The sequence below is a fragment of the Typopeltis vanoorti genome, chromosome 8 (genome assembly GCF_054136105.1).
Source record: "Typopeltis vanoorti isolate ZY-2024b chromosome 8, IOZ_Tvanoo_1.0, whole genome shotgun sequence".
Lineage (NCBI taxonomy): Eukaryota > Metazoa > Arthropoda > Arachnida > Uropygi > Thelyphonidae > Typopeltis > Typopeltis vanoorti.
In genome coordinates, this window is record NC_143556.1 from 92891539 (window position 1) to 92913703 (window position 22165).

Here is a 22165-nt window from a genome sequence, read left to right on the forward strand (position 1 = left end):
CAGGAATGAATGAACCAATGGATTATACAGGAATTGTGGTGAATTGACGTGGAGGTGAATAATCTATTACAAAACCTCAATGTCAATACATCTGTGTGATTAGATGGTATACTGGCTCGTATCATACGTGAAGCGGCTAAAGAATTGTCAGTGCCCTTGACCATTTTGTTTAATTTGAGTCTCGGGTCTGGGTTAGTCCCGAGGGGGTGGAAAGAGGGGAAAATGGTTCCACTGCATAAAGGAGATTCCAAGATGCTGTTGTAAATTACCGACCGATTAGCATATCAGGAATCGTTGTCAAGGTCTTGGAGAAATTAGTCAAGAGAAAAATACAGGATTGGATAGCTGAAAATGGGATACTGTATGGGGGACAACATGGTTTTGTGAAGGGTAGATCATGCCTCAGTAACTTGCTCACATTTTATAACACAGTGACGGCTGAACTGGATAAGGGTAATGGGTTTACAGTGATTCTACTGGACTTGCTAAGGCCTTTGACAGGACACCACATAGAATTCTAATCAGTAAACTGCAGCATATGGGGATGGATATAGGGTTGGTGAGATGGAGAGATATCAGAGAGTTGTTTATTCAGGAGTAGAGTCCAAAAGACGGCTTGTGACTAGTGGTGTGCCGCAGGGTTCTGTTCTTGGACCACTACTTTTCAATTTGTTCATTGACGATATAGGAAAGGATCTGAGAGGAAGTGTTCACTTGTTTGCTGATGATGCGAAGTTGGGTAGAGCAATAGTTGAGTGTACAGGATGTCAAAATTTTGCAAGATGATTTGGATAGTTTGGAGGACTGAGCTAAGGAAAATGGATGTCAATTTAATGTGGCAAAGTGTAAGGTTATGCATTTTGGGGTGAAAAGATTAGCAGCAATATATCACATTGGTGGAACTGTACTCCAGGAGATTGATGAGGCCAGGGATTTGGGAGTGTTGGTGGATATGGTGTTGAAGTTTAGGGGGCACATTGCAAAAGTGGCTAAATCAGCTCATCAAATCACTTGGTTGCCAAAAAATACTTTAACAAGCAGAGACAAACAAGTTATTGTTCCTCTGTATCGAGCCTTGGTAAGTAAGACCCCATCTAGACTGCTGTGCCCAAATATGGCTGTCAGGGTTTCTTCTTGATGGGGAGGAGGTGGAGAGGATCCAGAGACGAGTGACCAAGATGATAGCAGGTCTATGGAATGAACCTTATGAGAACAGGTTGCAGATTTGTGGGTTGCAGAAATTGGTTGATAGGCAGAAAAGGGGTGATATGATTGAGACATTCAAATTACTGAAGGGTTTCTTTAAGATTAATTCAGAAGATATTTTTGAGAATAGGACTGGTAGTTGGAGGACTAGGGGCCATACATGGAAGCTGGGCAAGAATATGGTTAGCAAGGGTGTTAGAGCTAGGTTTTTTACTTGGAGAGTGGTGAATGAGTGGAATAAGTCTGCCAGTCTGTTGTGGGTGCCATGACTGTGAATGAGTTGAAGGCAAGGCATGATAGATACTGTGTGAATGTCGAATAGTTGTTCTTGACATGATGTTAGGGCCTCCCTCGATGAGTCTGTCGACTCCCTGGAGTTGCCCGTAATAATAATAATAGTTTTTAACTTTTTCATATCAATTCACTGTTTGTGTTCTACTTACTTTGTAATTAACTATTGTCACCACTGATGATGGCCTGTAATATTTAGGCTGAAATATATGGATTTCAGTAAATAGCATCACTTATCCTTTTGTTTTTTCATGTTAATTGAAGAAACTTCTCATGGCATAAGTATATGTTAAACAACTTTAATTTGAACTCACGCTGTGCATGCATGTGTGTGTGTGTCAGGTGTGTTTGAGGCTATTTGGTGTGCAGTTTTGTTTTTAGAAAGCTGTAAAACTGTTTTTTTTTTTTTTCTTTCTGATTTATTGAGTTTCATAAATTAATTGATGTATTTTAAATATATTATTGTAATTTTTGGTGGATTTATTATATTTAGTGCATTTAACAGTATAATTTGTATAATAATAAGTAGTATAATTGTAGATATATAGACATATTGAATAGTTGGTATTTAGCACTCATGAAAAATTGGTGAATTTTATGTTTTATTAATTTTCCCTCTTAGAAAATTAATGTTTTATAGTCTATTAATGCAGAATTTTTTGTTTTTATGATATTTGGTATTTTCATAAATATACTTTTGTTGAGATATTGTAATACTAAATAAAGCTTTAAATTTGTGCCAAAAAACACACACAAGAAATAGAATGCCAACAAGAACTGAAGTTGAGAACAAGAAGCCTTTCCCTGATAAAGACAAATTTGAGGATATTTAAAATGTTTCATCATCATCAACAGTCATGGATCCAATGCCCATAGGTGTCTGATGCCATCTTGATATGATTCTTCCATTGCATTCTATTTTGTGCAAGATGACGTAGTTTGTGCATAGAGTTTCCGCACATTTGACAATGTCATCGCCCCATTCTCTTTTTTGGTCTTCCCTTTTTGTTCTTTCCTTCAATCATCCCAAACAGCAGCATTTTTATTTTCCTCTCATCATTCATTCTATATATATGGCCAAAGAGACATAGTTTCCTTTTGATTATTTTCTGGATCAGGTTTTCTTTTGGTTGTATTTGTCTGTAGATTTCCTCATTGTTCACTTTCTGGATCCAGTTTATTCCCAAGATCTTTCTATAGCACTTCCTCTCAAATGCTAATATCCTCCTTTCAGATTCTTTCAGGTGTACCCAGGCCTCACATCCATTGAGCATGCTGCTGAAGATACAGGTTTCTACAATGTGCAGTTTAGTTTGCACCTTTATAGCTCGGCTCATCCATATTTTGTCCATGGCTTTTAAAATGGTTGTTGCTCTGGCTATTCTAATTTTTCTCTTTTTTTGCGGTCCAAGTCATGCGTCATGTGGCATCCAAGATATGTAAAGTGTTCCACATTTTCCAGTTGAAATCTGTCTATGGTAACTGTTCAGTAACTCCTGTTGTCCAAATATCATTGTTTTAGTTTTTTCAAAGTTGATATTTAGTACATATCTTTTTCCTTCTGTGTATAGTGTTTGCAGTGTCCTTTCCAGTTCGTGCGGTTAGCCTAGTGGCTATGCGCTTCGCAACCATATGCCTGGGGAAGGAGTGTCCTAGTTTCGATTCCCGTCGACGACGCGAGGAGCTTAAGGATCTTCCTCAGCCATAGCCAAGTTAGCCAGTCTTGGGCGTGGACAGCAGGGTTTTTCCACCAGTTTATCTGGGGTTTTTCATCCCGCAAGCAGGCAAACCGGTCCAATGAACACACACGGATTATAGTCAGGAATACTGACCCAGCCATACGTCTGATTCGTCAGCTATGACGGTTCTGGAGCCCGGATAAAATTTGGGGGTACTAAGATGGTGCCATACCTCCCCGTAAAGGGGACTCACAGCGGTGTATCATCATACGATTAGTAGTAGTAGTAGTGTCCTTTCCAGCCTTGCTGCATCTTTTTCAATCAGCATGATGTCATCTGCAAAGCAGAGGTAGTTTATTCTCATGCCATTTATTGAAATGCCTCCACCTTCTTCTTTAATCTTATCTAGTGTTCTTCCCAGATGTATGATGAAGATGATTGGTGATATTGGGTTCCCTTGTCTTCTGCCTTGACTAGTGGCAAACCAATCTTCAGTCGTACCTGCTATCCTGATTTTTGCTTGTGCTTGGCTGTTTGTATCTTTCAGCAGGCGAATCAATTTATTGTCCACACCATAGGATTCCAAGACAGCCCATGTTATATTTTGGTCAATATTATCAAATGCTTTTTGGAAGTCCATGAAACAGCAGTATTTTTTTTTGTTCTTTCTTCGAGCTTTCTCTGCTATTAATCTTAGTGTGAGTATTTGTTGCACTTACTTCGATCTTTTCGAAATCTGGCTTGCTCATCAGGAAGTTGTGCCTCCATATGACCCTTCAGGCATTTTCTGTTAGTATTTTCATCAGCACTTTGTCAAGATGATTCATTAATGCAATAGTTCTGTAATTGATGCATTCTAAAGCACTGCCTTTCTTATGAAGAACAGCCAAGATTGATTTTTTCCACTCTTCAGGGGCATACCCTGATCTCCGTATTTCATTACATAGCTTATGCATTTCTTTTACAACTGATTCTCTCCAATATTTTAGTATCTTGCCTATTATGTTGTCATCTCCAGGACTTGTTGTTCTTGAGATGTTTTATAGCCTTATTCACCTCCTCTTCCAAGATGTCATTTTCAAAGATCTCTGCTGGTGGAGAGATTGCTTTTAGTTCTTTGATTACTTCTGTTACAGTATTATTTATTTGATTTTTATATAGTTCGCTGCAATATCTTGTCCATATGTGTATGATTTCGGTCTTGTCCATCAATACTTTACCATCTTCATCTTTGACTGATACTGATCTTGTGTGCCACTTCCTATTGACATTTCTTATGAGTTTGTAGACCTCTCTAGTTTCTCCATACTACTGTTCAATGTCTTTGCACTGGTCTTCCAACCATTTGGCTTTATCGGATCTTGCAGCTTTCCATACTTCATTGCATTTTTGATGGTATAACTCATCTGCTGCCTCTGAATTATCTCTTTTAAGTTTCAGTTCTCTTTTCTCTTGTACCAATTTTAGTGTTTTCTGAGTTATCCATTTCTTGTTGATCTTTTCTCTTTCAGGAATTACTTCCTCTACTGCTTTTTTTAGCACTGTAGTCAGTCGTTCTGCTCTTGTATTTATATTTTGTTTTTCACTTGGGGTCTTAAGCTTAGTTTCCAATATGTTCTTATATCTGTTCTTCATTTAGTTTTTGAGATGTCTCTAGCTTTTTGGAACTTTCCTTTGTACTTTTGTTTCAATTTTAGTCTTATATTCGCAATCACTAAGCTGTGGTCTGAATCAGTATCAGCTCCTTCGAATGAACTGCACTGTTGAACTGAGGTTCTCCATTTCTGGTCTATTAATATCAAGTCGATCATATTCCTGTGTTTGCAATCGAAGGAACGGCATATCCATTTATGACAATCTTTTTATTGGAATTTGGTATTGCAAATCATCAGGTTCTTATCAGTGGCAAATTTCAGAAGCATCTCTCCATGTTCATTTCTTTCTCCATATCCAAATTTTCCCATAACCTTTTCCCATCCTGTGTTATTTTTGCCAATCTTTGCATCCCAGTCTCCTCTAATGATGAATATACCCTGCTTCAGCACCTCATCAATTTCTAGTCGTAGATCTCTGTAAAATCTCTCAATGTTTTCATCTGCACTCTCTGCAGTGGATGCATATACTTGAATGGTTGTGATATTAAATGGTTGGGCACTGAATCTTGCAACCATTATTCTTTCACTAACTGGTTTGTATCCTATCATTGTCTGACAGGCCTTGTTACTAAGCAGGAAACCTAAACCTGCTTCATGCTTACTTTCATTTCCTGACCAGAGAACTCTTCCACCATTTGATTCTCCTGACAGTGTCCATCTCATTTCTGAAATACCCAATATATCACATCTGTATTTCTCCATTTCTTCTTGAAGCAACTGCAATTTTCCAGTTGCCCAGAGTGTATGGTCATTCCATGTACCAATTGATATTCCATCTTTTACAGGCCTGAGTTTGATTTTTTTGTCTTTGTTTTCAGTAACTGATTTTTCGATCCAATCCTGATTACGATTGGCGTGCGGACCTTGTTTGACCGAGTGATGTCCGAGCCGGCATGTCTTTTCTCTTGTTCTTTGACATCAGATTTCAATCTTATTTTCTTTTCTGTCAGCACATCGACACTTATCTGACAAACCCTTAGTCTTCCTTGAAGAGCTTGGGAGAGATGCAGGAAGGAGCATATAGATTTAGGCTTAGGGTGGCCTAAGCTTGTCTTGACGCAGTACCATCATTGGACTTCTGTGGCATTTTATAGAGTTACTGGAATTGTCCACTAACCCACCACATCCTGTTAGTATTGCCTCTTCTTGTCCGGGATTGCTTATTGGCTATTCACAGCTAGCCACCATATCTGGTGGCCATTCTCCGATCCGCAACCTGGTTAAAATGTTTAACTTCAGAAATTGCAAACTTGAAACAGATTATTAGAACAGATGATGTAGGAATTACTGAAAGTCAAGTGACATAAGGAGGAAAAGAAAAAAGAACTGCAAAATGAGATTCAACAGACTACGGAATGAGGAACGGTATTCCATAATGAAAATCAGGTAAGTAAAGTTGTCTTTAAAAAGGACATTTGGTATGGTGATTATCGTAAAACATACCATTGAGGATCTTGTTATAACTTCAAGTTTTCCTGGAGCAAAAGTTAAAAATATAGCATATGCAATTGTAAAACAGCAAACCAAAGCAAAAGAGGTCGTAATTCTATTAGATAAAAAAAGATTTAACTGGTGATAAGTTCAGTATGAGAGAGGATATGAAAGATTTGTTGGAAGAAGTGAGGAAGAGTGATAAAGTAAAAAATCATAAATATATTACCTAGATATGATAGAAATGAATTGAGAAGGACTATAAGGCAAAGGATTTAAGTATGCTATGTAGAAGGAACAGATGTGAGTTTTTGGATGTGCAGAGTGAGTTTGAGGGAAGAATGGATTTATATAAGAGGGATGGCCTACACTCGAATGTATTTTGTCTCAGGAGTCTTGTGAAATTATTAATTGGTATGAGACCTAACAGATGGAGTCAGGAGAAACTAGATTATCGTGGGAAGAATCTTAAGAATCTGTATGCAAGATGGACAAGGTTATGTAACTGTGTTAATGATAGGAATGTGCATTATCATAGAAATGATTTTGAGAAGAGAATGATTCTGTGTTCCTCCAGTTTGGAATTATCAATCATGTGTAAGGATGTTCTTATCTAGTCCTTGACTTATGTCTGCATAAGTCAAGGACTAGATAAGAACAGAGAGAGATAGATATGAACTTCTCTGTCCAACTATAAAAAAGTATACAAAAAATAATTCATGTAACTTATTATGTTGCTACACAAATGCTAAGAGTATAAGAAACAGAAGGGTAGAATTTGTTACCTTGGTGAATACATTGGGACTTCAGGTTTTAGGCATTATTGAAACCTGGTTATCAGAGGCAGATGTATTAACTGGCATTGAACATAAAGGGCACAATATTTTAAGAAAGGACAGATTGGACCAGAAAGGAGGTGTTCTGTTAATGATATTAGATAATTTGAATCCAGTTAGAGTTGAGACCAATGACTGCAATACTAGTAAGTTTTCCATGTGACAGTGAGTTTGAAGCCATCTGGTATGAGGTGGAAGCTAACAAGATCAAATTTATAGTGGGGATGTTGTTATAGACCTAGTGGATCAGTTGCTAGTTATGAAGAAATGCATCACCAGATAAAGATGATGAGGTGAGAAACACGTAATCATAATGGAGGACTTGAATTATCTGAACATTGATCAGGTAACAGTGAAATCTCATGAGAAGAATGAAACTGAATTTATTGAGCTGTTTCAAGACAACTTTTCGATCAGCATGTGACAGAAGGAATCCATGGTCAAGAGTGTTAGATCTGATTATAGTGTCAGAGGGAGTTTCAGTTAAAGATGTAACTATTCTGCCTCCTGTTGGTGACAGTGATCATGCGGTGCTCACTTGAAAAGTGGCTAAGTTTATGAATGTCCCATTCAGAAAAGTTTACATGCTGAACTACAAAGCAGGAAATTATGTCCAACTGAGGAGTATGCTAGGTTCTTTGCTATGGTATCAGTGTGTGGGGAACTATTTAAAAATGCTTAAATGATGTAGTACTGGAATGTGTCCCTAGAATTCAAAGAATAAATAGGTAGGAGTGAAATGGATGTCTAATCTTGTTAAGCAAGATATTCGTAAGAAAAATATGTAGAAGAAATACTTTCTGTATATAAGGATAATGTCTGTTATGAAAATTATAAGGTACAGGCCAGAAGAGTTACAACTGTTGTATGGAAAGCAAAGTCTGAGTATGAAAATAAATTGGTTGTGCAAGCTAAAGACAACCTAAAAGTATTCTATCATTATGCTGCAAGTAAAAGAAAGAATGAATATGAAAGAATAACTCTACTGAACACAAATAGTATGCAGGTGACAGATGCAGAAGAGAATATTCAACTTATGTTAAAGCCCTTTTTTGCTAAAAGCTATCAACCTGGTGTATATAACATTGAGTGTACTGCTACCTCTTCATAGGATGAAAAAAGCCCAGATGTGTAAGGAGATACTAGAGCTGTTGCACAAACTGAATAAGAATTGGCAGTAGTGACTGATGGGATATCACATGAATGCTAAAGAGTGTTTAACTGAACTGGCTATTCCTTTGACCAGACTATATAATTTGAGTCTCAGAGCAGGGAAGACTCCATGGAAGTGGAAAAAATGTAGGGTAATCCCATTGCATAAGGGTAAAACAAAGACTGAGGTATTCAACTATCAGCCTCTTAGTATCTGGAGTGTAGGGGAGGGGGAGGATAAAGATTTTGGAAAAGTTGATTAGTGCTTGCATACAGAAATGGGTTGACAGAGAATATGTCATATAACTTTGCAATGAACAGTATAGGTTTACTAAGGGCAGATCATGTTTGAACAACTAGCCTGTATTCTATAATAAAGTCACCATTGAGTTAGTTAAGGGGAATGAATATACCATGATACTTTTGGACTTCGCTAAGGCTTTTGACAGAATAGAGCATACAAGACTGTTGCATAAATTAGAGAGTACAAGATCAGGTTATAAAATATTACCTTGGATGAGAGGATGACTGATGAACAGTTATCAAAAAAATGTTATGTGAGGATGTGCGTCTGCAAGCTTTATGCTAACCAGTGGTGTACTACAAGGATCAGTCCTTGGCCCATTGTTATTCAGTCTTTATATTAATAACATTGATGATACAAAGATTGATAGGGTAATCAGGAATGCAGCTGATATGCAGTTCTTGTAAAATTATTTGAACAGGTTGGAATTATGGGCATGTGTAAATGGCTGTCAGTTGAATGTTAGTGAACTGACAGCCATTTTCATATATTGTAGAGATTATGCTAGAAGAAACTGATCAAGCTGGTGATCTTGGAGTTTTAGTAGATAGGAAGTTGCAGTTCAAGGGCCATATAACAAAGATTGCAAATACAACTCAGAGGATAAGTGGAGTGCTGAACTGAACCTTGACATGTAAAGATAAAGAAGCCATTTGGCCTCTTTACATGGCCTTGATAAGACCTCAACTCGGTGAACATATGGTCTCCTGGTTTCTGTGATGATTCTGATACAGTTGAAAGGGCGCAAAGAAGAGTGTTAAAATATGATAACATGAATACAGATTATGAAGACAGTTTAGGAATTTATGGACTACATACACTAACAAACAAGAGAATGAGGGATAATATGATTAAGACTTACAAACTTCCGAACGGGTTGCACAGGATATTAGTAGATGGAAATCCTCATTTTATAATGGGTGGGAAAAGGAGAAGACATCCTTGGAAGTTAGGAATGAATACTGTCAAGATGAGGATAAGAGTTAGATTTTTCACTCATAGAGTTGTACATGATTGGAATGGATTGTCATTAGATGTGGCAAATGCAGGTAATGTGTGAATGAATTCAAGAATAAGTATGACAGTTGGTGTGGATAATATGTGGTCTCTCTTGATGAGTCCCTGACTATAAGTCTCTTAATAATAATAATAATAATAATCTCTCTCTCTCTCTCTCTCACACACACACACACACACACACACACACACACACACACACACACACACACACACAAGAAGTAATTTTGATAGAAAACACAGGTTTTTAATTAAAAATTGTAATTTCTTATTGATTCATAAAGTATACAGTATAGGGTTATGCATGGATTAGCATATCAGGTAAATGGCCTCCACAGCTTTGCTGGCATATACGCACTCTTTTGTCGAAATTTTCCATGACCGTTTTGCATAAATGTGGCTGAATTTCGTTGATACAGTGCTCAATTTCCTCCTTCAAGACGTGGGTGGTGATGGGCTTGTTGGCATAAACCTTAGACTTCAAAAAACCCCAAAGAAAAAAGTCCAACGCCGTTAAGTCACATGATCTGGGCAGCCAATTCTGATCACCAAAACGGGAAATTACACGACCAGGAAATGACTCGTGCAGTAATTGAATTGTTTCTCGGGCTGTATGGCATGTGGCACCGTCTTGTTGAAATCACATGTCGTCCACATCCATATCTTGCAATTTAGGCACAAAAAACTGGATTATCATGTCGCGATAGCGAGCACCATTAACTGTTATTGCCTTACCAGCCGCATTTTCGAAGAAGAATGCACCGATGATGCCTCCAGCCCAAAATCTGCACCAAACAGTGACATGTTGTGGATGCATTTGTTTCTCAACAATCACTCGTGGATTTTCTGAACCCCAAATGCGACAATTTTGTCGATTAACGAACCATCAAGATGAAAATGAGCCTCATCGCTGAAGATGATTTTGTTCGAAAAATAAGCATCCACTTGTTGTTGTTCCATAATCCATTCAACGAACTCTCTTCACTGTGTGTGGTCAGTAGGCTTCAGTTCTTGAGTCAATTGAACTTTGTAAGCATAAAGATGCAAATCTTTCATGAGAATATGCTGTAGAGAGCTTCTCGAAATGCCCAATTCAAGACCACGGTGCTGAATTGATGTTCCTGGACTCTCAGCAACACTCTTATGAACTGCTTCGATGTTTTCTGTTGAACGACTTTTTGAAGGACGGCCAGAGTGTATAAGATCACTAATTGATCCATTTTCCTTGAATTTTTTAATTAATCTTTTCACAGTTGATGAAGCTAAATCACTATTCCGACCATATTTTGTACGAAAATTGCGAACTGTAGCTGCCAAACTTTCATTATTTTTAAAATATTGCTCAACAATGAAAATGCGTTGTTCTTTCGTGTAGCGCTCCATTTTTAATAACCCTGAACTGTCAGCTGTCACGCGGTCTTTTTTTTCTCGTTGGCAACACTTTACCGCACAAATGGCGCTAAATTTAAATCTTGCGTGAATTTTGGGACACCCTTTATATATATGTATATTTATGTGGATTCCACCCACGTAAAGATACTAGGCTATAATGTATTAATTGGTACTGTGGGTAGGTAAAGGTTAGATAATCCGGAGAACTTGTTCTAGAAATCAAACATGACATTTTTTTAAAGCCTCCTCTATTAAGCAGTTGGTGGAATTACATTGAGGTGATGAAATTCATCTCCCACCTAATGATGCAACACAGCCTTGTCCATGGTAGAATTCGAACCCACAGCTTGTTGGTTGGAGAGTGGGTATGTTACCAGAATATAGGCCAAGATACATTTACCACTTGGCACCAATTGATGTTTATTTGAACTCGTTCTTAGGAGTTAATATATATGACTCTGAGCACTGGTAGTTGCACTATTTTTAGTGCCAAGGTTGCATTATGGACCAAACACTATGGTAAACACTTAAGTTTACTATAGTTGCTGCAATTTATAGCCAGCTGATGTGAGAATGATATATATCAATTAATGGATTAAGGTAGTTATCTTTATTATAGTTAGTTCTATGGAATTGTTGATATTTTCTTGTTTCAGTCACTGCTTAAAACCCACTATGTTATAGATGTACAACTTAGTCATCCTCCCCTTCCACACTTGAGGATTTTTGCTCATATTGTTTCATTACTTAAAGTGATATAGGGATTACTGCTTTTCTGAAATATCCAGGTATCTATGAAATTTGCTGTTTGTCATAAGGCTTACCTTGGTCAGAGTGTTTTACAAAGCATAAATCAGGCTGGCTGCACGTTCTCATTTGCAAACCATTTGAAAATTTCTTACCGATCAGCATGGATTGATAGGAAATTTTCTTTCATTTAGAAAGAAATTGGATGAGAAGCTGATAACAATATAAACTGGAAAGTTTCTATCTTATGATGGAAATCTTATTTTTGCTATCAGTAAGGCTTGAAAAATTTTGTTCTAGCTCACCAGTCAGGTGTCAACTTGGATTGCCTGATATATTGCATGTTCATTCGTATCTTATGTTAATGGTATGACTAATTTTTACCTTGTTTAACTACCAGTATTGAAGCCAGCATAACTGTTTATTTATTAGTGTGTGTATCAGTCTCTGAGACATGAACATAAAACATACATTTTATTAGTGACATGTAACCATTTTTTATTATTATATATATTTATTAATGGTACATGATCATTTTTATACTACTTATAGTATGGACTTTATACTAAGTCCAGGAAAAAAAAAAAAATCAGTTTCTTCTTTTCTGTTATAGACAAACATTGAGGGTAAAATTTTCAAAAGGAATATAAAACTCTCAATAAAATCATATAGACATATCTAGTTACAATAATGTGAATAAAAGCTGGTTTTCTGAATTCTGATTGTCTCGAAACTTTGGCAGGTGGATAGAGCCAGTGATGTTTAGATGCAGTGGCAACTGAGAAACATTCGAGAGACATTTAGGTTACATCTTTAGAATTAATATAAAGAAATTATATATTTTGGAAAAAAATCTTAAACAATAGTATATCTTTCTAATTTTTAAAAGTTTTAATACCCACTATTTAATAGTTCATTTCATATTCCATCATTGGGTACAAAATAACCTAATTATGCCATTTGTATTACCAATTATGCTATTGGTAATTGATTTATTTCTATTTTACATTACCTTAAAAAAATAAATTCACGTAAAACATGTTGCCATGTTGCAAATAGCCAGTTACGTGCATTATATCTGAGCACTCTTTAAATATTTATGTAACTTAAAATTCTCACTCACCGCAGTTGTTCAGAAGTGGCATTTTTCAAACCCTTTCTCTCAGCTTTCTCATATTGTTCTCCAGTGATTGTCAGAATAATTGAGATCTGAAACATTATAGGATTTGATGAGTGACTTCCATACTTTCAAAACCAGTCTTGTTTCCTCTTTATGGAACCTTTAACAGAAATCAGACTTGTTTTGTACCACACATATGGAACTCTCTCATCAGATTCTGTAATATTTAAGACCTCAATTATTCTGACAATCACTGAAGAATAATACAAGATATACAAGATAGTGCATAGCAAACAAGGTTTGCAATACAACAAGACATGAACTTTCCATAGTTTATGTTGTTAACAGTTTTTATCAACTCCACACACAAGAAGATTCATGACATGGCAGTGCCATGTGATGAATAGGGAGAATAAGGAGAATAAGGAGGGAGAATAAGTGAATAGGGAGAATAAGGAGAAAAAAAAAAGAACGTTAATATTTCTTGAAGAGTTGGAGATTATGCTTGCTCGGGAAAACTTAAAATTCTCACTCATTGCAACTTAGATATGTAGAATGAAGGAAGAGATAGGTTGGTTCACTGAGTTTGGAGCTGAATAGTATATAGATATTGACCAGCAGCCACTTATGTTTATATATGAATGGAGGGAAGTGAAGGAATGATGGTGGCAGCCAGTTCAGTGGCGCACCATGGAAATACCTAGAGAAGAAATATAATGCATAGACAGTGTTTATGGGAAAGCAAATGGAATGAGAGAGAGAGAGTGGAGGGGAGTTCATCTGTGAATAGCTCTCTTCTGAATAGAGCCAAGCATTTTTCAGGGAGGTTTTTGGTGTGCATTGCAAATGTGAGAACAGTATTCTAAAGGAGTGAATTTGGGATTTATAAGTATTAGGAATTGAACAGAAGAGAAATAATGTTTAGAACAAAAAAGAATACCAAGATTTTTGGAAGTTGAAGAGGCTATGGACATGATATCTTTATGCCAGGATTAGCTATATGTGATAATCAATCTAAGAGGAGGAAACTGATCTTGATTGCTTGAGTGGAGTGTTATCAAAAAGTGAGGGAGAGTGTTTTTTTCTTCCAAGAAATAAGGAAAGATTGGGTTTTGATAGCATAGCATTAAAATTGACTAAATTATCCTCATCTCTTTTGAAAATGGTTAGAAGAGCAGTGTTTAAGGTATTGACCATAGATCTTGAAGTTTGAGCCATCTGGATACTACAGTTTTGTGAATGATGATGAGGAATGGAGTGTACTGTCATCAGCAAAGCAATGAATATTGTATGTCAGTGGCAGAAGATCATTGAAGAAAAAAGAGTGTAGGTGAGAGCACAGAACCTTGGGGTACTCTGGCATTGATAGAATAATCAGATGAGAGGAAACCACCATAACACAGTGAATGAAGAGAATCTGGCAGTTAATTCACAAAGGGTAGGATAGAGACCATAAGATGACATCTTGGAAAGAAGGCCACAAAGCCTTCTTTGTAAGCTGTATATTTTGCTTTGCTGAATAGTTTTGATATTGCTGGATTTCTAGAGAAGAGTTTGTCTGATTATTTATTCACATAGATATTAACTAATGAGCAAAACATTTTGATCATCTACTTTAATGCTTAATGCATTGTACTTTTTATTTATGTTTCTGATTTCAGGGAGCAAATGCCTCTCAGCTGGAAAAAGAAATTGGTCATGATCAGTTTCCTTCAAATGAAAAGTATTTTGGATTAGTCAATGTGAGTGAAATTTTATTAATATTTGGTTAATTTAATGAATAACTTTCAACACATTTCATCATCTAATTTCACAATAAATTTTCCTTATAAACAGAATTTTTTATAATTAAAATATATCATATTGATAGCAGTATATTAACTTGTCACCATATGATAATTAATTTAGATCTGGGAAAACATTCTTCTTTGTGTTGAATTGATTTTTTGCATTTCACATCTAGTGGTGCAATTGTTTTATATGTACATGATACAGTATATCTTTCATTTAACAGACTAATGGAGAAAGAGGATGTAAAGTCAAAAGTCTAAGTCAAAAAATGCATTAAAATAGCACTATATGAAACCAGAGGTCCATTAAATGATAAAGTATATACTTTATTATTTAAGAAGCTGTGGAAAGGGTGCAAAGAAGATTTACAAAGATTATATCTGGATTATGGATTTAGATTATGAGGACAGATTGCGAGTATGTCGATTACAGACTCTGGTTAACAGGAGAAAGAGGGGTGATATGATAGAGAGCTATAAACTTTTGAATGGATGTTATAGCATTTCAAATTATGAAATTTTTTGTTATATGGAAGGTGGGGAAAGAACACGGGGGGGGGCATCCATGGAAGTTAAGGTTATTCTCAATCAAGAACGGGTTAAGAGCTAGGTTTTTCTCCCAGAGAGCAGTGAATGAGTGGAATAATTTGCCCTTACGGGTAGTGAGTGCATCTAGTGTAAATGAATTTAAGGGAAGGTATGATAGCTGGGTTGGGTAATTTACAGCCTCTCTCTTGATGAGTCCTTGACTCCCTGGAGGTCTCAGATAATAATAATAACATGTAAGGGAGAGGTAACAGAGGTAGTATACAAATGGACATGCAGTTTACTTATGGTTCACGAGTTCTCACAGTATTTCTTGTATTTTTATGATTCATTTAAGCCAAAAATTATTTTATAACTTAATTAAGTAACAATATATAGATATTATGGCATATTTATTTACTAGTCTCATATATCTTGACATCCAGGCTAACAACATCTGATAATGTCCAAAAGAAAATTTCTTCTGTTAAATCCAAAATCCATTAAATTGGGAATATACCGTATTATGATTTAATTTTCATTCTGTTATACACTCAGTAGCCAAAATATTAAAGTGATATGTCTTGGAGGAGGAAAAAAAAAAAAACTAACTGCTTGTACTTGCCAATTGAGAATTTTTAGTTACTAAATAAAATATAATTAGAAGAGGAGTTTCAGTTTAACCATCAGTTTTATGTCATGCCAGTTTTATCGAATGTTTTATGCCATAAATAATTTTCTTATATTTTACTCTTAATTTTTGCATCATCTTTTGGGCCATGCTGGTCATTACAAACACCTGTTCTATAGATATCCTCTTTCCTCATATTCATCCATTGTATCTTAGAGAGCATTCAGATATTCTGTGAGATAACCAACTTATTGTGGCACAGTAATCTAAAAATTAATCTGCAGCAGACAGCAATAAATTAACTTATTTCATACCCAGTGATGGATATACAGTATTTGAAACATTAATCGTGTATATTAAAACTTAGAAATGACGAAAGAAGTATTCAAGTCACCCCCCCCTCAAATATATAATTTCTTTATATTGATTCTAAAAACATAACTTAAGTGTTTTTTTTTTTTCAATTATTTCTTCATTTACCACTGCAATGCATCACATTACTGTCATGCCGGGGTATAATCCTAGCTCGCCTCCTTGTGGTACATCCTGGATAACGCTAAAGAGCTAGAGCAACTTGGCAACCAGACTATCTTCTCGATCTCCTGGTTACAGCACACATGAACTCAAACACATGAATTAGCTCTCTTAAGGGCAAGATGACTAGGAATATTGGACCTGTAGTTCGAATTTGCCAAATTAACATTGAAGGTATATGTAGAGCAAAATGTGAATACCTCTCAAAGATTTTATATGACAATGTCAATGTTGTTCTTATTCAAGAGACTCACTGTAAGGATGAGAATCAGCTCCACTGCAGGGGCCGAATTATCATTGGAGCCACTTACCATCATGCACATGGCCTTGCCAGCTATGTACGTAGTACCCTAGAAGATTCTCACCTCATTACAACCAGCATTGTTGGCGACATGCATCTGATAACAACTATGATAGGGAACATAACCATTACCAATGTGTATAAATCCCCTGCCCTCTTGTGGCTTCCACAAGTTCTACCAGTGCACAACCACCCTGCGATATATATAGGCGATTTTAACAGCCACCACACGCTATGGAAATATGCTTCTACCAATGAATGCGGAGAGACTTTGACTGAATGGGCAGAAATTCACAACATGCACCTAATTTTCGATGCAAAAGATAGATCTTCCTTCAGGTCAGCAGCTTGGAACAGGGAATACAACCCCGACCTCTGCTTCGTTATTCAAGACAACAGTGGATGACCGTTATCTACATCGAGAAGAGTTCTTTCCAACTTTCCCAGAAGCCAACATAGACCAATTATATTAGAGGTAGGTCTGCAGGTAATCCTTGTCAGATCCATCTAATGTCCCTGCTGGAACTTCCAGAAAGCCGACTGGGATACATTTGCTGCCTGTCTTGACAAATATGTCTGTTGGATCCCTTCAACAAGCAGTAATTACAAGAGATTCGCAGGAGCTGTCTTAGCTGTAGGTAAGAAGACCATACCAAGGGGCTTCTGGAAGGAGTATATCCCTGGATGGGATGATGATAGTAATAAACTGTATCAAGAATATCTAGAGTGTGGCAATCCTAACATTGCAGATGAACTCATTCACAGCCTTGACACCAACCGACAGAAGAAATGGACTGAAACAGTAGAAAGACTTGATTTTTGGCACTCCAGTAGAAAAGCATGGAGCCTTCTAAGAAAACTAGGTAGTGGCACCTTGACTGTCCGGAAACAATCAGCTGTTTCTCCTAACCAATAATGCATCACATATTGTCAACATGTCAAGATATTCCAACAAGGACAAACAACACACTCTTCAAATAAAAAGAGAACTTACATATTTGAAAACTAACAGACCATCAGACTCTCTATATTCACGGCCCTTCACTCTTGAAGATACTAACACTACTCTAATAGATATGAAACCAAGCAAGGCTCCAGGTTTCGATGGAATTCATCCTGATTTCCTGTTGAAGACAGGCCAAGAAGCTTGACAGTGGTTGGCTTGCTTTTTCTCTGACATCCTCCAGACTGCTAGACTTCCAAAAGAGTTTAAGAGAACAAAAATTATCCCCATCTTAAAACCAGGAAAAACCAACAACAAACCAGAAAACTACCTACCAATTGCCCTACTTAGCACCTGCTATAAGCTCCTAGAAAGGCTCATCCTTAATAGAATTGCCCCTAAGATAATAGAACAAGTCCCAGTGGAACAGGCCAGATTCAGACATAAACGAAGCTGCTGTGATCAGGTTCTGTCACTCACCACACATATAGAGGCAGGCTACCAACAATGCCGGAAAACAGCTGTTGCTTTTGTAGATCTTACAGCACATGAAAATGTCATTGAGATATAAAAAATAATGTCTTCAGGGAAAAAAAATAGCAACTCAGCATGCCAGCTGAATCTCATATTTTCTGTGTTCCTCAAAATGAAGGAAAGGAGGAGGGGGATCAGAAAGTTAAGGTGCAAAAATACTCATAGTTTTCCCTTCTTCTGTGGTTTAAGGTTCTGTCCACATGATATTCTGTATCTCAGCTTTGCAGGGATATTAGGCTCTGTAATCTTGGATAGATAACCTGTACAGCTTGAAGATATCAAAACTTTATTTCTTATATTTGGTTGAAGTAAATTTCGCAGCATTCTTAGAAAACTTGTTGACACTTGTAAGAATGAAGTCATCTTGAAGATCACATAGATATGATCTTCAAGATGATATTTCAATGAAATTCATCTATTACATCCTAATGATTAACAAGCATTCATTTTCATAATGGGATTTAAACCCATAGGTTGTTGGTTTAGAGTGAAGACACTATCCACATAGCCAAATGGACTGGCAATCAGATTTTTATTGTTTTCGCATTATTTTTTATTTATTTATTTTTTCATATTGGTATTTTAAGCTAGCTTCCATTAAAAGTTCTTCAGAGTAGTTAGTGATCAAGTTGTCAGTATTCAGTTGTTTTTTTTTAAATGATTGTTTAGTCACTTAATTCAGGTAGATAGGTTTTTTAGTTACTTAAAAATAACTTACTTATAATGTGAATTTTTTATTGACCAGGTTTGAATGAAGAATAATTTAATATGATGTTTTTTTAACAGTTTGGAAATACCTGTTATTGCAATTCGGTGTTGCAAGCACTGTATTTCTGCAAGCCATTCCGAGAAAAGGTGCTAGACTACAAGGCTAAGAACAAACGTACTAAAGAGACATTATTAACATGTTTAGCAGAATTATTCTATAATATTGCAACTCATAAAAGGAAAACGGGAACGATAGCACCAAAGAAGTTTATTGCACGGTTAAGAAAAGAAAATGGTAAGCACAAAACTGAGCCTGTATTTTCAGTTATACTTTTCTTAATTTTCTCACTTGGCAATGAATCACTTTCATTTTCTTCTAATAATTAGCTGTTATTAATGGCATATTCTTTATTACTTAGAGGTTAGGATAAGTTTTATATAGACATCTTTTTTTCATAATCTAAAAACCACAAAATAGCAGACTATGAAAGAGCAAAGCATTTTATTAATTTTTATGGCATCTTAATGAATACTGAAAATGGTAATGCATTAAGAACATTTACATATCTAAAGTTTGCATGTTTTTGATGTTTTGCTCAACAGTTTTTCATATTGTTAACTTCGTGATGAGTATAGGTTGCACATGGAAAATTTTTAAAGGAACAGGTCAGATGACTTCCAGACCAACTGAGTCACCTGCTCACTTAGATTTATTTATTTAAAAATTGCATGTTATAATAGCATGCAATTTTTAGTACATTTATGCAGTATTGCACATTACAGAACAGTCCCAACCACAGCACTATTACAGCAGTTTTATTTTTAGGCTCATATTACAAACAGTAAAATTCCAAATTTCACCATTATACTAGCCTGTTTGAATGTAGCCATTTAATTTTAACTTAATCTAGTCACTCCAAAACAACAGCTTTGGAGAGGAATGGTGAGAGATGTAAAAGTCAGTCCAATCACTTCTCAGAGCTGAGCTGCTATAGGGAGGAGGAGGGAGAGGATAGGTTAACATGGTCAGGTCAGGGTGATCATAGCTCACTTGCCGCGAACCTAAATATCGGCTGAAGTAAGTAAGTTTACCTGCAATTTTGTTCCTGCGTGTTGTCAGACTTTTCTAAATAGTTCGATTGTAAGTAATCTTGCATTGAGGAGAGGGGGGGGATAGATGAAAAGGAATGCTCTTTTTAGAATATATTAAAAAACAATAATTAAAGAGAATGATATACGTATTTCATTATTAGTTACTATACTTGATTTACTAAAAGATGTAAAGAATAGCAAATATAAGGAAGAGAAAGAATATGCATGAATAAAAATACTTCCAGTACTGTAAAATGGATTATGAATAATTTACGTCTGTGATATTATATGTATGCTTGTGTTATAAGTATCTGGAGGTGGAGTGAAGAATACGTGATCCTATAAACTCTAGACTTTTATATTTGCATTTATGATGGGCATAATTTAAAAAAAACTTATGAATAGATGGAAAGGGATATGATTGTGAAATATAAATCGCTACAGCCACTATACTGCAGATGCAAGAAAATGAAGTAGTTTTATTGTATCACTGAATAACGTACAAAGACATTTGCAGTCTGTGTAACATATTTGTCAACAAATAGTGCATTTAGAGACATCTGGTATAAAAATTGCACTACATAATGAATCATGTTTCCTCTCACAGAAACTGTGCTGCATAGACTCAAGCAAAACCATTTGTTGTACGCCAAACACAACATCTAACTAAAAACAATTGTCCTAACATTTGTCCAAATTTTCATTTGCATGAAACAAGTGTTTGTTCGATTACATTTGAAATTTTCAGTGTCATTAAGACTTAAGGAACAAAGCTGTATAACTAAGAGGAGACCTCCACATAGCCTTTAAAGGAATGCAGAGAACCGACCAGGGCTTCTGACCTAATGTCCAATCCTCACCTTCTCGTGGTGCACCCTGTTGGGTATCTACTTTGATACTGAACGAACGAGGATGGGCTGGCAATTTGGGATTTAGTGGACCAAATTGTATTCTTATTGGTTAAACCAAAATAAAAAATGATGGTACAACATGACAAAATTTCATGCCGGCTGGGGTGTCGCCCGGTTAAACAAGGCCCCCGTTGTTTTCGCCAGGGAACCAGGGCGAACAGCGAAAAGTCAGCTACTGGAACAAATCTGAAAACAAACCCCAACTCAACATCACCAGAGTTAAAGATCGGTACTATCAATGTAAGAAGCCTGAATGGCAAAGAAATGGAGCTAGCTGAGGAATTAGATAAGTACCAGATCGACATAATAGGGGTGACTGAAACAAAAAAGACCAAAACTGGTGAGATCTTTCTGAGCAATAAATACAAAATGTTATATTCAGGCAATGACAATCAAGGAAAAGAAGGAGTAGCCATAGTATTCAACACAAAATACGAGGCTAATCTTCTTGAATGGCAGTCAGTCTCAAGTAGAGTAATGTGGGCAAATATGAGAATAGGGAACTGGACAATGAGACTTATTTGTGCCTATGGTCCCACAGAAGGTTCTACTGAAGTAGAAGTGGAGGAATTTTTTGAGGATTTAGAGAAGCATCTGACACAATGAAAAAAGAAAAGTTGGTCCTTGTTGGGGATCTAAATAGCAGAGTAGGAAATGATTGTCAGACATACAAAAATATATTGGGAAAATTTGGAGAAAAGAGCAAATCTAATAATAATGGCAAATATTTGTTGGATTTCTGCTCAGGACATGGACTGGTTATTACTAACACCATGTTCCAACATAAAAATGTGCACAAATTCACATGGAGAGAAGAGGCAAGAAATAAGAAAAGTATCATTGACTATGTTATTGTTGATAGTGATGTTTTCTCTCTTGTGCAGGACACCAGAGTGTACAGAGGATTTGAAATTGGAAGTGATCACTATTTAGTCTTGAGCAGGATAAAATTGAATTTCATATTGAAAAGAATAACATGCAAGAAAGTTTTAAAGCGAATAAAATTTGAGCAGCTCTCAAATGTAGACTAAAATACACAAAGATTATTGAATAAAAAATGAAAGAGTTTGAGAACAGGAACCAAACTTTGGAGATTCAGTGGCAAGCCTTGAAGAAAACCTTGATTGATTCAGCCAGAGAGGCATGTGGTGAAGTTGTCTGCAAGGATAGAAAAATCAGAACTCCATGGTGGACACAGGAAGTTAAAGAGGCAGTGAAGGAAAAGAAGAAAGCATATCAAAAGTTCCTGGCAAATAAGTCAGCTTGTGCTCTTTGAGAATACAGAGACAAATGTAAGAAAATTAAACACACTGTGTAAAACTAGCTAAACAAAAGTCATGAGAGGACTTTGGCCAGAACATAGAAA

At 36.2% G+C, this 22165-nt stretch overlaps 1 protein-coding gene across 1 annotated transcript in view; it reads left to right on the forward strand.

Annotated features, from left to right (window-relative positions):
- Usp12-46 (Ubiquitin-specific protease 12/46) overlaps positions 1-22165 on the forward strand; it is a 179285-nt gene that overhangs the window by 18378 nt on the left and 138742 nt on the right. Inside the window, exons 2-3 of the mRNA XM_090396425.1 lie at positions 14492-14572; positions 18875-19091. Coding sequence (XP_090252551.1) covers positions 14492-14572; positions 18875-19091 — 298 coding nt within the window. The remainder of the gene's footprint in view (positions 1-14491; positions 14573-18874; positions 19092-22165) is intronic.